We start from the raw sequence: 17,924 nt of genomic DNA, 5'->3' as shown, positions 1-17,924 counted from the left end.
TATTCCTGTATTGCCCTTTCTGATGGAGTGAGATCTCATGGAGTTGTGGGGTTTTTTGTTTGGTTTCTGTGTGTGTGTTTTTAATATGTCATTTTTTATTTCAGAGAAGAGAGGAAGGGAGAGGGAGAAAGAGATAGAAACATCAATGATGAGAGAGTGTTACTGATTGGGGCCCACAACTCGGGCATGTGCCCTGACTGGGAATTGAACCATGGTCTCCTGGATCATAAGTTGATGCTCAGCCGCTGAGTCATGCCAGCCAGGCTAGAGTTGCATTTTAAAAAAAGTCTTAGTGCTTTCTACTCTTCCACCTGAATCATTTCAGATTTCTATCTTTGCACTTGCTGATTCACTCTTCCATCTGGTCTGCTCTGTTTCCAGTGCTTTCTAATGCATTCTTTATCTTACTGAGTGCTCCAGATTCATTGTTTGGTTCTTTTTTAGAGTTTCAGTATCTTCTGTATAGCACTCCTTTTGTTAAATAATTTTATTCTTGAGTTCATTGAACTACCTTTCTGAGTTTTCTTGTTTCTTATTGAATTTTATTTTTTTTTATCCTCACCTGGGGGTATTTTTTCCATTGCTTTTCAGAGAGAGTGGGAAGGGGGAAAGGAGGGAGAGGAGGAGGAATGGAGAGAGGAGGGAGAGAGAGAGAGAGGGAGAGAAACATCTATGTGAAAGAGACACATTGGTTGGTTGCCTCCCACAAGCCCCCAATCAGGGGTAGAGATCCAACCTGCAACCCAGGTACATACCCTTGACCAGGAATCAAACCCTTGACCCAGCTATCAGCAGGCCGATGCTCTAACCACTCATCCCCATCTCCAGGACTCATTGAATTTCTTTATGACAGCTGTTTTGAATTCTCTGTCATTTAGATCACAATCTTCCATGATACCAAGTTTGGTTTCTGGACAAATACCATTTTATTTTTGTGATATTGTGTTACCACTTGATTCCTCTGCTGGCACATTTGAAGTAGTGAACATTTCTCTTGCTTAGGTACAGCTTTGTTTAATTTTAACAATTCAACAGGTTGATAATTAGAGACCTTTTTTGTTATCCAGTAGGTGGCAGTGTAGCACAAGTTTTTACTTTCTCTTACCTGAGCAGACTTTAGCTATATTTGAAAGCTAGAATTTTCTACCCTCCACAGCTTCTGCCAGAGGTGTCACAGGTGCTCTCTTTGTAGCTACTTGTACCTCCAGGGTCACTGATGCCTTCCAATGTTGCTGCAGCCACAGGTTTCGCTAAAGTCACCAGGATGGTGTGTGCCCCACTGTGTCCAGGATTGTCTGAGTCTCGGACGCTGCCACCATGGCAGGGGAATCAGGATCGCAGGCACCACTGCAGCCAGGGAGGGAACCAGAGTTGCTTGTTCCAGTGTTGCTGCTGCCCTTTTCCTTTGCTGGGGATGGTGGGTGTAGTCACAAACCCTTCTCTACTGCCACTGCCATGGTCACTGGGTTGTGGGCTCAGCTGCCATTGTGGGACAGGATGTCAGGCATCTTCCCTGCTGGACCTCCAGTTCCACCGTTCCTTACATTCCAGTCCACCCACCTCAGATGTACAAATGTGTGGATCTCTCATGCATCCTAGTGTGTGGATCAGGGAATCTTTGTTGAGTTATAGATATTCCACTCACTGTAGATTGAAGGCGGAAGACCAAGGGTGTGTTTCACTCTGCCATGATGCTGATGTCACTCAAGAATTCTTTATAGGTGCTGTTTTAAGGTTCTTGAAACTTAAAACCTACATCTTAGAAAGAAATTGTTATTCTCTAATCTGTGTATATAAAGTTTAGATTCATATCTTTGCAAAAATAATTTGGAGTAAACTGTAAAGCAGAGTTCTGTTTGAAGCTAATAGCATCAAAATGATAACACATTAGCTAAATAAAAATTTTAATCTCCATTATTAAGTAATCATGACTTGTTACATTTTAGAATAAATGAATTTTAAAATACTGTTTCCTTCTCCATTTACTCAGCATAAACATTTCACTGAAGATATTCAAACAAGGCAGTATCGCTCCTTGGAAGTCCTGATAGGATCTGGCTATAGTACCCCTGCTGACATTTGGAGCACGGCATGCATGGTAACGTTTTTTCCCCTTGACCTTTGTTATTTGGTAATACCATACTTTGCCCTGTTCGCTCATTTCAGTAGGCCAGCAAATTAAGAAAGTGAAAAAGTATTTTTTGTGTGACTTATCACTGGTACTCTAAACCTTGGGTCTGGAGAGGTCTGAATTCAAAAGCTAGTTGTAAACATCTAGTTTTCCATTTGGTAGGTGAAGGAACCAAACGTTTTTTACTACAGATAGGGGTGCGGGGGAGGAAGGTGGATTTAAAACAACTGCTCTGAGGTGGCATTGCACTTGATTAGGAGGTTACAGGTACCCTTGCCCTTTCAGCTCTGATCTTATTTTTAGGTTAGGGACACCCCTGGAAACTGTTTCCGTCTGTACAGTTCAGCAGTTACTCAGGCATCTTTGCACCTCCTAAGATGTGAAGCTCAATCATTCATTCTGCTTTGTCCCTGGCAAACAACTACTCAAGTAGTTAGATTTAGTTGCTACTAAATATTTCCCACAAATAGCCTGTGTTCGGACCGTATTATACTGTTTCCTGAAATGGGGCGTACGCTACTCACAATGGTGTGTTTATTTGCTTGTTTCTCTCCCACTAGGTTAGAAGTGCCGTGCTGGCAGGAATCGTGTGCGTTATGTATAGCAAGTGTCTGGTTAAGGCCCTGGCACATTTTGAGTGGGTGTTTACAATGCAGTTCTAATGCTAAATACCTAGAGTTGTCACAAACTTCACAAATTAAGGGTGTAGTTTCCCACAAGACTGCCTCAATTCAAACATAGCCACAAGCTCTGAGGCCCACAGGCCACCTGCACTTCTGGCAACTGGCTACCCATTGGGGAATTCCACTGTCATCTCAGATTCAGTAGTTTTCGAGAATGACTCACCGAACTCAAGCTCAACATGAACCAATCTCATTAGTATAAATTTAAGTGTGGCCCAGGGTTCCGCTATGAGTAACAAAAGACACTTTGATCACTTGGAAATTCCAAGAGTTTAGAGGCTCTTTCCTAGTAAACAGAAACAAAGACCAAACGAATTCATTATTATGTAACAGTACTTAATATTTGTGAACCATCAAATGTGTGAACTAAGCAATAAATACATTAAACTGTCATTTTAATTAATATTTAGTATTCACAGTCAGCTCTGGAAAACTTGAAAGTACAGGCTAGAAATCTCTACCTGTTCTAGTCATAGATTTCTTGACACCTACGTCCCTGAAAAGCTGTCTTCCAAAGGTAACAGAATTAAAATCATGTTGTTAATATGGCATGACTTTATAAATTACTTGTTAGGGCATATCATTAAAGTGGAGGACTGTCTGAAATAAAGTAAGGTTGGTATTTTACACACAAGATGAAAGAACATTGGAATAAAACCTGACTTGTTTCTTGCCAAACCTTAAAGCTTCGAATTTGAGGAATTTAATTTGAGTTTGAATTGTTAGAGGAAATAAGTGAGAGAGAATCACCTACTACAAAATACAGCTAGTTTTTAGGTAGCATCTGGCTTGTTATGATAATAAATGGTTCTTAGTAGTGGGGTAATTGTTTGAGGGCAGTGGTTCCTGTTTGCTATTTAACAGTGTTTACTATGTCAGGCTTAAGAATTAAGGGGGGAAAGATAAAAGAGGAATTAACCTTGCCCCCTGTTTGGACCAACTCACATGCAGGAATTTTCTTGACTGGGGAGGGAAAGCACTTACTTGACATGAGACAATATCATTAGAACTTGAGTCTCATGTTACCCCAAACTTCTTTCATTTTGCTGATAGATGCAGAAATGTTGCCTTAAATTTGGCCATATTCAGAGAATAAAAATAAATCCTGAAATATCAAGCGCCTGGAGAGATGGAGCCTGCACCCAGTGTAATTAATTGATGGAAAGATTGGGGCCCTTTCTGCAAGGTTGAGAGACAAGTTGTGAGATTGCCTGCACCGTTAGTGATTGAGACGATAAAATTTAGAAGGGCAATTATATAAATGTTATAGTAATGTTCTGTGACAAACATTAAGAATCAATAAAAAATAGATGTTTTTAAATTCTCCTAACATTCTGTGGATCTTAACAAATGTATGATGATAGGTATCCACCATTATGGTATCACATAGAATACTTTCACTGCCCTAAAAATCCTCTCTCCTTCCCTCCCTCCCCTCAATTCCTGGCCACTGATCTTTTTATTGTCTCTAGTTTTTCCTTTTCCAGAGTATCAACTCGAAATCATACAGTACGTACCTTTTAGGTTAGTTTCTTTCACTTCGTAATTTTTATTTAAGGTTCCTCCATGTCTTTTCATGACTTGATAGCTCATATCTTTTTAGCACGAATAATCCATTTTCTGAATGTACTAGCACACTGTATTTTATCTCTGACTTTGCCTGTGTCTGTCACCATCACCCTAAGTGATGTTGAACAGGCTCTTTGGTCAGTGTGACACAGGCATGGGGTGGGAATTGAGAGCCCTGGATTGGGGGGTGAGCTTTGCCTTTCCGTTTGGTCAGTTTTTTCATCTGCAAAGGAAATGTGTTCAGCTAGGTATTTTATTATCTAGAGCTCCTGCTAGTTTTGGATTCTAATGTGATCGTTTAGTTAGGCTTTTTGCTGTTATCTTATTTGTAAAATTATAACTATTAGCAACTACCTTATGTTTTGAAAATAAAACTCTCTTAGAGAACTTTAACTAGATATGAGTATCTAGATGAAAAAATTAGAAAATTTAAGTTTTAGAAGTTTTTCTGTATTTTCGTGAACATTAATTTCAATATCTTTACTGAACTCCCACTATGAGACTTTGAAAGATTTAAGTACTAATTTCAGAAGAGATCAACAAATTTTGATGACTAAGAATCACAGTTTGCTTCTGTTCTGCTGTGGGCTATAGACCTCAGGACAGTGCGAGGGTAGTGCAAGCAGCCGCTCGGTCAGTGTGGTTCAGGTTCACAGTGAGCTGCTGGAACGTAAAACAAGCTGTGCCAGCAAGAAGCCATAGTGTCCCTGACACTTTAGAGGTAACCCTAAAACTTCTGGTTTTGTGGCCTTGCTCTGGGCCATAGTACAGCCCTGGTAATACTGTTTTGAGAAAGGCTATCTTGTCCTGAAACTGCAGAATCTGACACCAGCAAACCGCAGAGACCTAAACATGGATCTTGATTGAGAATATGCGCCAGCTAACTCCACGCTGTAGTCTTTGAGATTGTCTGTGCTACTTAGTGCATTGACTCAATCAGAGTTGACCCACAACTAGCACTTGACTTTTAACTGCACTTTTATATCAATAAGTTTCTTTTAAAACTGTTCTATTGTTTTTTAATTCATTGTAATCAATGAAAAATTAACATGGTCCCATCACTCAGATGCTGTCTTTTCATACTGCTTGGCATTCAGTCCACAGGAAACCACTTTTTCAGACACTCTTAAATACCGTTTATAAGAGATTGTCTTGTGGTAGGAGACTGTGCCTTTTCCTGGTCTGTGAATGCTAACCTGCCAGTCACACAGATTATGAGTTGCTCCTGACTCCATTTACACTTAATCTTTTTCTGACTTTTTTTTTTAAATATATCTTTATTGATTTCAGAGAGGGGAAGGGAGAGGGAGAGAGAGAAACATCAATGATGAGACAGTCACTGATCGGTTGCCTTCCACATGCCTCGACTGGACGTCAAGCCCGCCACGTTCCCTGACCTGGAATCTAACCGCAATCACCTGGATCCTAGGTTGATGCTCAACCACTGAGCCACGCCGGCCGGGCTCTGATTTTCTGTGGGACTAGGAACTGGGAACTCTCTATCTGGGATAGTTTAGGGAGTGCTTTCCAAAGCAAAGCTTTAAAATGTACTTTTTGCCAAACATTAAAGTCATAGGTAGAAAAATGTCTGAACTTTTTTGTTTCCATTTTGGATACAGAATCTCAATTTCTAACCATGTAAAATTAAGAAAATAAGACCAGCTCTTCTCATGAAAGTTTAATAACTAAAAATCGCCTTACTGTTCGGATGTGCCCCCTCTGAGCAAAAAGAGAAATTTGAGAGAGCTTAAACACCGATTTGATGGGAGGTGGGGAAGGCGTGGAATAATCTACATGTTGACATTGACTGAGTTTTTGCTGTTTTCCTGCTCCATTTTATTGAGATACAGGTGTGGGAGGAAAGCTCTGTAGGAATGATCTCTTAGATAGGGGTTTTTTGTTTGTTTGTTTGTTTATAATGTTTTCACACGCTGTCCGCTTTTCCTTAGGCCTTTGAGCTGGCCACAGGTGACTATCTGTTTGAACCTCACTCAGGAGAAGAATACACTCGGGATGAAGGTGAGTCCCCTTCCCCGAGGGGGGGCACTCACGCTGTCCACGCGGGGGAACGGCATTTGTTCGTGCTGCAGCCTTAGTCTCTTCGGTGTGCTAAGTATATAGAAATTTTAGAAAAGATAGAAATGTACAATGTTTTATTTTAGATGTTAAATGTACTAGATATTTTTTAACTGATACTAAATAACTCTAGTGAGGCTTAGAGGAGGCCACAGTTGGTTAAACTAAAATTTGCATTCTTCTAGGACACTGGTTATCTTTCTTTCTGTGTAAGCCGGTGCTGATTCATTCTTTACTCGACTGAATCTACTTGCTCATCAGCTTGTTGCTCGGTTACACCTTCACCTTTATCTGAAAGTTAATAATTTTATTGAATGCAGAGACTATCTTTTTTTAATCCTCACCTGAGGATATGTTTATTGATTTTTAGAGAGAGGGGGAGGGAGAGTGTGAGAGAGAGAAACATTGGTCCATTGCCTCCAGTACGCACCAGACTGGGAATTAAACCCATAACCTTCAGGTGCACGTGACAATGCTCCAGCCAACTGAGCCACCTGGCCAGGGCCAGAGACTGTATCTTATTGGTCTATATAAATTCTGCAGCATTTAGCATTTTTCCCCCCTTTTGTGAAAATTAAAGCCATTGTTTTTTAATGATACTGACATTTATAATTCCATTTTAAAGCAAAATATTATTAATTACATCTTGTGATGGCCAGTGGGAAGAGCCCAAGCTGTTAGTTGCTTTGTCTGGGAAGCTGTGAAAGCATACACCTGAGTGTATAATTTTTTTTCCTATCATAGTGACATTCCCAATAACTAGATGAGATAATGCGAATGGAAAAAAGTCTTAAATATTTTGCCTTCTTTATTATACAGTTTGCGCAGCTTTTGTTCTCAGGATTAACGGGATTGCTTTGAGAGAGCAGTAGCAATATACCCTCCCTGTGTGGAAAATAGTCCTTTACTTTCCTGCTTCCCTTGATTCTTTGGGAAGCCAGGTTCTGTGCTCTGCAGGAACAGTGATGCCCACTCTCTCTCGAGCTGTGGTCCTCTGGGGTGTTAATGGGCAGCGTTAGTAGGGCCTGCTGATATTCCTGACAAGTACTCTTTGGAAAATGCTGTGCTAATTCCTGCAGCCAAATGCCTATTTTGGTGGGTACGGTTTGGACGTGTTTTCTATACATAAGCTCTGTTGAGAAAAGACTGCAATTACGCCCTTTGTATACACTTGATTTTCCCTGTTCACTGCTTGCTTTTTTTCTGAGATACAATTTTGGGGCTATAGATTTATATTGTTTTTAAATGCCCTACTATATCTGTTTGGAAGAGAAATTAATTTTTTTCTCTTTACTTCCCTAGACTTCCTATAAATAGTGTGTGGTACAGAACACATTTAGTGGCTAGAATTATATTGTGTAGGACCTTACGCTACCAAACCTGAAAATTGAAATGTATAAGAAAAGTCTCAAGTGAAAGACAAGGGAGAACTGTCTCCCTAGGTATTTAGATCCTAACTTTTCCTTCCTGTACCAGTCAATCCTAACAGTCCACAGATGAAACCTCAAACTACTACAGTTTGGCCCATAAGAGCAAGAAAAGGCAAACTCTTACCCTGACTAGAACATACAGTTTGTACAAGTCGTGGTGGCCTAGGCACTGGGCCCTGAGGAGCATGGCCTCTGGTATTATGGTCGTTCCACAGCCCTGGCTCCTTATAACCATTTTGCCTATCAAATGTATCAATCCAATGATTAATTGATAGGTTGGTGGAATTAAGGGTAAAATAACAATTCCAAGAGAATAATTATCCTTTGATATAGGAAAAATAGTAAAAGAATGAGTATTTCACTGATAAGTTTACAATAAGATAAACTATATATAGTCTCACAAACTATAGTCTCAAAATTAATTTACACAATGACATTTATTCGCAGGTCTTTCCTAAAATTGGCAGAAATTTCTTGACAGCCAAGTACTTGTTACCAAGCCATAAATTCAGTTAAAAGTGCCCAAAGGTTATAGTGAATTCATGAATGTAAAGCCCTTTTAAAGCCACCAGTGAGTCCTTTATGTGAGAAACAGACAAGCCCTGACCCTTTGGCCACCAGATGTGCCATCCAGCTTTTTCCCTGTGGGGCACATTACTGGATGTTGCTGAGGGACTCTTGTTACATCCATGGTTCTGTAACTGCAGGACTGAATTCATTTATAAAGCTCTGTGTCCAGGAGCCATCACTAAAGCCTCTCGTAGTCCTCTTTTCTGTCACCTGCCTCTAAGTGTGGGTGCGGGCTGGTCCCAAGCTTACTTCCTGATGACAGACTGCACGCATCCCTGTCAGTGTCACAGACCACATTCGTGCTGTGACACTTACCAGGCACCCCGTGACTTGGACGTTTCAGTGGCGTACATAGTCAGGTAGCTATACTCGGTTCTACTTAAAAAGTGTGATTTATTTAAAAACATACACACAGCTCTGTTCTAGACTAAAATGTGAGTTTGCTTTCACATTCTAGCTCTTGTTAGCCCTATGGCTTCAAGTAGGCCATTTATTCTCTCTGAGGTTCCATTTCTCATCTTTCAAGTGGCGTGTAAGCCTGTGGCCCGTGGTATAGGGTGATTGTGAAAACTCGAATAATCATGTTAGTGCTTAATCATTGTGAACATTCTTATAAGTAAATAACAGTTCTATAATGTCTAAAGGCACATCGGTACACTGTTTTACCTTTCCTAAAAGTCATGCCTGAACTTAGGTATATGGACAAAAGCGAAATAAAGATGTAGATTAGCCTCTCAACTCCAGAAGGGCCATGCCGACTCCTATCAGGCGACCGGCCACCTGAAATAACTCCCGACTTTCCCAGTCTCCCCTTGAGTGTCCTTGGTTCTATTTGTAGTGACTTTGAAACAGCTAGTCCTTGACAAGCTAGTCATAGAAAAACCTCTTCCAGCCTGTCCTTGATCCTGTTCTTCTCGCCCTTCTGTTTTAGACCACATTGCGCACATTATAGAGCTGGTAGGCAGAGTTCCAAGACGCTTTGCCCTCAGTGGGAAATACTCACAGGACTTCTTCAATCGCAGAGGTAGTATTGTTAACATGAGTTCTCGCCTAGGCCCCAGGGTACAGCCTCAGGCGGCAGAGCATTCGTGCCGAGATTGTTTTTACTCAGCGGCACTCGGCCCGCGCCCTGGGCGCCTGCTTTTTATGGTCCCCCGGACTCTCCAGCAGCTGGATCGAGTCTTCTTCCCGCTTAGGGCAGAGAGCAGGCCTGATGCTTTACGGAGAGGTGTGCATGCTGCTCTTACGGCGATGGCTGCAACTGTGTTTGTTACTCCTGTCATGTATGTCTTTTTTTCCCCTCTTGAAATGTTTGAAACATACAGATCACATTGCATTGATCATAGAACTTCTGGGGAAGGTGCCTCGCAAGCTCATTGTGGCGGGAAAATATTCCAAGGAATTTTTCACCAAAAAAGGTAAAAGTAAATGTGTTTGTTCTCACACATTCAGGGGGCAAAAGAGTTTTTAAATTAAGAGGTAAGTACGGCTGGGTACATGTTCCACACCTACAGAAGGATGGCCCCACTTTGAACACGAGCTGTTCCTTAGCAGAGATGAAATAGTGTAGTCCGAGCAGAAACTGGAGCCCCAGACCATGTGGGTTCAAGTCCTGGCGGCTCCACTAGCTACGTGGCCATTGACACAGCCTCACTTTCTGATTTCTAAGCGGGGTAAGAATATTATTCACATCATAGTACGTTAGTTACTGTGTGTCTAGTACCTGGCACATGGCTGGCTACTCCTGTGTAGCACTTCTGGAAAGTGAGCAAACTTTTGCTCACCTTTGGCCTAAGAACTGCCTCTATCAACGGGCAAGCAAGTACTTTAGTTTCAAACTGCTTAAGGACAGGGCTACATGTCACTCATCTTGTAGCCCTTTGACACCTAACACATCACTTGAACACATCAGTCATATGAATTAACTTTGTAGTTTCGTAAGTTTGTTATTATTAATGAAGGAACAGTTAAAACTCTCACTTCAGATTATTGACTTGATAATATATGTTGGCATATTTAAATGTGTATTTATCCTGCATTTCAGATAAAGTTTAAAAGCTGAAATGTGGAAACCTGACTTAGAAGGGACTAGAACACCACCTGGCATTTTCTCCCTTTTTGCCATGGTTCCCTTTTCCTCACAACCTGTAAACAAGTGCTGAGAAAAACCACTTTCCCCATACTGGCATCAAGCATTCTCAGAAACATTTCTTAGTGTTCCTCTTTTGAGCAGGAAAATGGTGATGTGCTTCGTAGCGTTTCCTCCTCGTGTGCAGAGCCAGACTGATGCCTTCCTGCACTGAGTAGGTGATTACACAGGCACTCCCTGCCCACGGGAGAGGCTCCAGATGAGTGGCAGAGAGAAAACATGCTCAAGCAGCAGTTACCTTAAAAAGCCACTGACAACTGACTTATCTTAGATTGATGTTCCAGAATAGTACTGAGTGTGGTGGACGTAGCTTCTCTGAAAGCTGTATGGGGTTCATTCAGCTCCTTATTTTTATTTTTGTTGTTGTTTTCTTAGCTCCTTATTTTTAAAGACCACCCATATCGAAGCAACATTTACTAGACTATCAAGCCAAAAAAAGAGAGTACAAGCTAATTGTTTTTGGTATGTGATTATAAACTGCCTTAGAACAACACCATATTGAGTACATGTGGAGTACAAAGGCATTTAATATTCATTTCAGTGAATACCTAGTTGCTGATTGCCCTACCCAGTTTGATGGGCTAAAATCCTGGAATGGTGGAGCATACAAGTTTTCTTAAATTTTTAGGCCCTCATGAAAAGTGGAGACACTTCTTTCCAGGGACTGCAGTAGAGAAGAGAGGTGCTTTGTGGATGGAGGGTTAGATTCTGATGGCAGAATTTGATTCTTTGTAGCCTACCTTGGATTAGCCCCTGGGTTTCCACAAAAGAATCTTGTCACTTGTCAGTGTTGGTCAGTTTCTTTTGTACTGTTTTTACCATAGGTGACCTGAAACACATCACGAAGCTGAAACCCTGGGGCCTTTTTGAGGTTCTGGTGGAGAAGTATGAGTGGTCTCAGGAAGAGGCAGCTGGCTTCACGGATTTCTTACTGCCCATGTTGGAGCTGATCCCTGAGAAGAGAGCCACTGCCGCTGACTGTCTCCGGCACCCTTGGCTCAACTCCTAAGCCCCAGCCCAGCTCCGCAGCAGAGATCACACGCTGACCCTCCGCCCCTCTGCCCCTCCCCTCCGAGCATTTCCCTCTTCCCTTTTCAGGGTGAAGCTGTTCCTTCAAGGGTTTCTAGGTTTGGGGGGGGCTTTTTTTTTTATTCCAACGTGCTCATTTGGGTCTGCTTACTTGACCCTGTGGAGATTCCCCCACAGCCATTGGGCATCCTAGGTGAATCTGGCCTCGATTGGGCTTTGCCAAAGACGAATAGACTAAACTGTGGAACAGCCTCTCACCCTGTACCCTTGTCTTTCCAGTAGGACATCCTTTAAATTATAAGCAGCCTTTTTAAAAAGAGCTATGAAAATGTAGGAGCCCATCCTTTTATTCACTGACTCTAAGAGTCAGATTTCTCGTGCGTTTCCTCTTGCCAGCACAAGGGTGAGAGGGGGGAAGGGTGTCACTCTGTACAGCAGAGACATTAAACTTGCTGTCTCCAGGCTGCATCATCCTCCTGGGTTGTTTCTGTTCTCTGTTCACGTTTTTTCCTGCGACTTAACCTACTGTCCTTTTAAATGAGCTGTATAAACACCAAACTTGGGTCCCATTTTATCACTGTTCAAAACACTGTCATGTTCTTTGCACCCTTGAATAACTCTAAGGGCCTTCAAACTTCAATCTGATTTTTGATGGAAACCGAAACAGAACCATTGACCAGTAATTTCTCCAGAACCACAGGTGTTCTGCACACTGTCCTTTCCTGTGTGTCTTCTGTTGCCCTAACAGCAGAGTTACTTTGATTGGCTGTTTGGGGGTATTTTTGGTTTATTTGTTTTTAATCCCTGGCTGGCACTTTACTCCCTTCACTTGAGTGTATCCCCATAACTAAAGAATCAGGGTGACTCTAGAAAGGAGATCTGCACTCAGATTTCCCATCTAAAGAAAATGCCCTAGACTTCTTTTCCAAACAGTCCCTGAACTTGTATCTACAATGTTTTCTTTGTCTTGTCCAAAATTTAGCTTTGAAGCTGTTTCCCTCTGTGGCTTTGCCTTTCTCACTTTCTCAGATGCTTCAGGTCTTAAAAGAAATCCCAGGATAAAAGAACCAAGGGGAGGGGTGGGATGGCACTTTCTTCATTATTTTGAGGGTTTGGGTCTTTTTGTGTGTGTGTGTGTGGTTAGTTTAGGATTAACCATTCTCTGCTGCTATTTCCTTGTATAATATAAGTTTTTAACTGCAATTTTGAGATGATTAAGATGTACTTGAGGATTTTTCTTTTTCAAATGAGAAAAGGCTTTGTGAATCTTATTTTAGGGTGGGTCTCTCTCAGACTTGCCCTAGACTACATATTTCTCGGGTCCTATTGAAAAGCAAAAGGGGCATGAGAGAGGTCACAGCCGCTTGTTGAGCGAGGACCAAGAGGGCCTTGGGGATCACAGATGCTCCGCAAGCAGCTGCGGGACTGAGTCACGGAGGCCGAGGAGGTGCAGCGTGAGGCTCCCTGGCAAAGCTTCCAAGGAGACTTGGGCAGCCAGCTTTCTGCACGGGAGCTGGAATGTAGATTCTGTCGTTTTCCACCAACAATGGCAAAGGGGAAAAGTGGTGCAATTGTGTAATCCATTTAACTCAGACGTTACCCTGAGTGACTATGCCAGCCATTCATCGGATCCTTGACTGGGTAGCCCTGAAATCAGACGTGTTCCTATAGAAAGAATTTTAAGTGAGGCCGTCCGTGCACCTATCAGGAATAAAGAGAACAGATTGTATCAGCCAACGGCAGGGAACATCCTTCAGCAGTTCTAACCCACTGGGTTTTCAGCGATACACATACGTTTAAAGCAATAGCAGACTAGGACTGAATTCTTTTCTGCACTGTCAAATCACAGCTGGGATTGCAGGAATTCTGGTGATGATATTAAGGTAAAATAATCAAAACAAATAGCCCCATTTTAACAGTTGACATGAACTTCTAGTAGGACAACCTGTAACTTCATTTGGGAACTGTTTCTCATGAAATAAGGGCTTCCCCATCATTTAAGGAGCCAAATGAATTAGAAACCGTAGAAAGGCAGCTGTAGAATTTGATCTTCCAAGTACCCCATGTACCTTTATTGAACTTAATCATAATTCGTCAAATTGCCATGATCTCACTAAAGGATTTCTATTTGCTGTCAGTTAAAAATAAAACTCTGAATACATTTTTATTCTTTCTACTGGATGCATTGTCTGTTTTCTTTGTAAATGCAATACAATAAACAGTTTAATGACCCACATGTTTCCAGAAGATACATTCGTTTACTGCCCAGGTGGTTCTAAGCCAGGCTTCAGAGTGGGTGTGCTCCGTGTGCTTTTCAACTTATTTAAGTTCAAAAAGCACAATAAAACTACGGCTGAACACATGCTATTCTGTGGGGTTTGTGGCTTTGTTTCTGTCTTTAAATTGGGGTCAGGGTGGGCTATCAGTACATTTTGGAAAGTTCTAAGAAAATTGTTACTCCATCTGACAGCATTTGCCCCAGAATATTTGTAGTGTGTTTTTCCCTCAGACTACAGTCCCCATGTGTGCAAAATGCTAAAAATTTGTGGACTCTGGCTAAGGCACTGGCATGGTGAACATGTGTACACAGGTTTCACGCACTTGCCTGATTAAGTACATTTTTAAGGCTTTAATAAATGTTGCCTAGCTCATGTGGAGAACAGTTGGACTGTTTGGATGGGCCTGCTGTGATCTCATTTTGTTCCTGATTGCCAGTTTGCCCCAAAGAAGGGAGTGTCTTGGATAAGTTTGCATATTGGGTGACTAGCGAAGTCAGAAATTTCTTTCATGGTTCCTATTGTCCATTTGTATTTTTAGGTTATTTGCCTGTGTTACCCCCTTTCTTCTGATGTGCTTACCTGTTTAAGGACTTGGTAATGCATTTTTTATTTTTTCCATCACATTCTTTTCTAGTTTTTAATTTGCTTTTCATTTTTATTTGTGATATTTTTAGTGTTACTGATAGAAAGCCCTTCCCCACCCCTGAACTACATAAATTGCTCTAGGTAATTTGTTTCCATTGTGCCATATTTACAACATACATAATATATTCATATTATAGTGTTGACTGTAATGGAACCTGTTTTAAAAACAACCTAAGATAAAAATATTAAATCAGGATTTAGCAAACCAATATATTCACGCGACCAATCTAGGCATTCACACTAAGCCTTGTGTTAAATGTCTGGACCTAGAACTCGGTGTTTTGGAAAACTTAAGGGCTGTCCAAGGAGAGCTTATAGCTGTCCCGAAAGAACCAGCAAGTGGGTGGATTTACAACCCCATTTTAACTTTTCATCTGCCTTGAGTGTCCACAGGGAAACCATTTAGTTACACCAGAAGAGGTCAGGTTATAAACGGACTTCAGAATTATTGCCCATTCTTTTATTTTTGAAGCCTGGGGAGCCAGTTTGGCCCTATAAGGAAGATGATTTGTTGTTAGGTTACTGTATCACAGAAAATTGGTGATTTATTGATAATAGAATCTGAACTTTGCTCACCAGATTGGTGCCTTTGGAGTTACCGAGGCATTGGTAACTGGTAACTTGCTCTGTCTTAAAAACTATAAAAGATAAAAATATTACATAAAGATATGTGGCCCTGGCCGGTTTGGCTCAGTGGGTAGAGCGTGGGCCTGCAGACTGAAGGGTCATGGGTTCGGTTCCGCCCAAGGGTGCGCACCTCAGTTACAGGCTCCCTGGCCCTGGTCGGGGCAAGTGCTGGAGGCAACCAATTGATGTGTTTCTCCCTTCCACTCTGAAAAGCAATGGGAAAAAATCCTTGGGTGAGAATTTTTAAAATTAATATATGGACCTTGAGTTCTAAGGAGGAATTTTTTCCCCATTGATTTTTAGAGAGAGTGGGAAGGAGGAGAGGAAAGAGAGGAACATCAATTGGTTGCGTCCCGCACATGCCCCGCCCAGGGTTTGGGGATGGAACCCGGGACCCTTTGGTGCTCTATCCACTGAGAACACTGGCCAGGGCGGAATTTTTTTATGTCCCTGAAGTCTTGTTTTTTAAAGTTGGGATTGAAAAACTAAGTGTATGATATGCATTTGTCTTTTAAGTCCTTGCACAAATACTAAACCACACCAAGTCCTTGTGAAATCAGAAATATCCCAGTTTAAAGGCCAGAAATTTTTAAATCGTGTTGTGTTTATAAGTTTTAACTAAGTAATTAAGCAAGTTTGCATTAGTGCCTGGTCCTGTCGCCCACTGCACATTCCTTATAAGGGGAGGGGGGCTTTAATGTGTAGATGATAATATGATTTTATATTCTCCCAAGTTCATTTTGTGTCATGATTTTCTCCTTTGTCCTTAATTCAGATCTAGCTTCTGTCCTTTTTAATACAGAAACAATCCTTGTCCTCCGATGGGAAGAACTGGGCTGTGCTGCAGAACGGACGTCGGCTACTGATAACGCTCTCAGAAGCTGTGGCCCTAAAACGTGGCGTCGGTAGCTTTGGGTTTACCACGCAGAGGACAGTATGGTCCATGCTGGGAATTAGTGGGCCCCGCTCCAGATCCTCCTGAGGTTAGATGCCAGACGGGAGAGCGCTGAGAACTAGGGCCCTTCCCCTTCAGCAGCTTTATTACAAAACGTGGCCATCAGCAGCACGTGAGGCTACTAGAATCCAATCTGTTCCAGTAAAGCCTTCTGGTAAATGCCCATCCCAACAGAAAGTTAAAGTAGTAATGACACCAGAAAGTAAAAAATTATGAATAACTGAAAACCAACTTTTAAAGGACCCCAACGGTTCCCACCACCTGTTCACACTGCAGATCCCCTTGCCTTGAATGTGGGCTGGACTTTGTAACTGTCCTAACGGATCAAGGCAAACATAACAACGTGGCTTCTGAGATTGGGTTACAAAAGGGCTGTGGCTTCAGCCGAGCCCCTCCTCTTGCTCGTCCCGAACCCTTGCTCTGGGGAAGCACGGTGCCCGGTGAGTGCCGCTGTGGGGAGGCCCTCGGCGCCACAGCCCGTGAGAAACAGCCCTGCAGACAGCCGCTGAGCTCGGAAGCACGTCCAACACCCTCCCTGCAGCTCTGAGGAACCTTGAGCAGGGACACTTGGCTGAGACTTTCCAGATCCTAGTCTACAGGAACTGAAATGGTTTGGGTTTGTTCTGTTTTTAGAGAGAGAAGGGGGAGAGAGAAAGATCAATGTGAGAGTGAACACTGATCGGCTGCCTCCTGCACCCTCCCCCCCACCGGGGATCAAGCCTGCAACCCGGGCTTGTGCCCTGACCAGGAATCGAACGGGCAACCTTTTGGTGCACAGGATGACGCCCAATCGAGTCACACTGGCCAGGGTAAAAAACAAAAGCGTTTTGCCCGAGCGGGCGTGGCTCAGCGGTTGAGCATCGACCTAGGATCGGGGTTCGATTCCCAGTCAGGGCACATGCCTGGGTGCAGGCTGGGCAGCCGATCAATGACTCATCATTAATGTTTCTCTCTCTCTACCCCTTCCTTTCCTCTCTCTGAAATCCGTAGATACGTTTTTTTAAAAAAGTTTTAAAGCCACAGTTCTGGGAAATTTTTATGCAGCAACAGGTAATACAGGGATATAAGATAATTGAAGCATTTGGGGTGTCCTTCCAGTTCACATTTCAGGTGTAAATGACTAGTTCTTCCTCTCTTGGCCAGGTCTGCTCAGGGCTGTCATTGCTGGTGAGACGGGCGTCAGCTGTCCCTAGCGCCCAGCCAAAGGCGGGCAAGCGAGAGTGAGCGCGCGGGGAGTAAGGCAACTCGGCCAGGGGGGTGCTGGCTTTGTTTGTTTTCTATATGCTTCCAAAGGTGAGGTTGGAGGTGCCTTTTAGGAATCTATTTAAAGGTAAAGCCACTAGAGAGCTGATAAGCAGTTACTAGGCATGAACAAAAATTATTACTATGATTGGAGAGGTTGAATTCTGAGTTTCCTCGGAGATAAAGCTGCGGGGGGAACGCTGGCCCGTGACTCCTTTGCAGGCCCTTCCCCAGCACGAGCCCGCGGCGCCCGCAGGAGCAGGGTGCGAGCACTGCAGGTGCGCCGTCGGCCCCCGGAAGCTCCTGTGACTCACCATAGCTGCCCTTTCAGCGAGAAATATTTTGATAGTAGAGAGGCTTTTAGAAATGGTTTGGTTTTTTTTTGGGGGGGGGTGCCTTGTATAAGAAGTAAAATTATAAGAAATAAATGATCAGCCCTGGCCGGTGTGGCTCAGTTGGAGTACTGTCCATGCACCAGAACGTCCTGGGTTCGAGCCTCGGTCTGTGTGTGGGAGTCGGACATCGACATTTCTCGCCCC

General features: G+C 42.7%; 1 protein-coding gene across 1 annotated transcript in view; it reads left to right on the top strand.

Moving 5' to 3' along the window:
- SRPK1 (SRSF protein kinase 1) overlaps nucleotides 1-13,869 on the top strand; it is a 72,826-nt gene extending 58,957 nt beyond the window's left edge. Inside the window, exons 13-16 of the mRNA XM_081140161.1 lie at nucleotides 1,991-2,098; nucleotides 6,333-6,402; nucleotides 9,785-9,877; nucleotides 11,433-13,869. Of these exons, the coding sequence (XP_080996287.1) occupies nucleotides 1,991-2,098; nucleotides 6,333-6,402; nucleotides 9,785-9,877; nucleotides 11,433-11,617 (456 nt within the window). The 3' untranslated portion in view covers nucleotides 11,618-13,869. The remainder of the gene's footprint in view (nucleotides 1-1,990; nucleotides 2,099-6,332; nucleotides 6,403-9,784; nucleotides 9,878-11,432) is intronic.
- Nucleotides 13,870-17,924: the final 4,055 nt, after the last annotated feature.

This window comes from Miniopterus schreibersii (genome assembly GCF_964146895.1).
Source record: "Miniopterus schreibersii genome assembly, chromosome: 6".
Lineage (NCBI taxonomy): Eukaryota > Metazoa > Chordata > Mammalia > Chiroptera > Miniopteridae > Miniopterus > Miniopterus schreibersii.
This window is presented reverse-complemented; position numbering and strand designations above follow the sequence as displayed.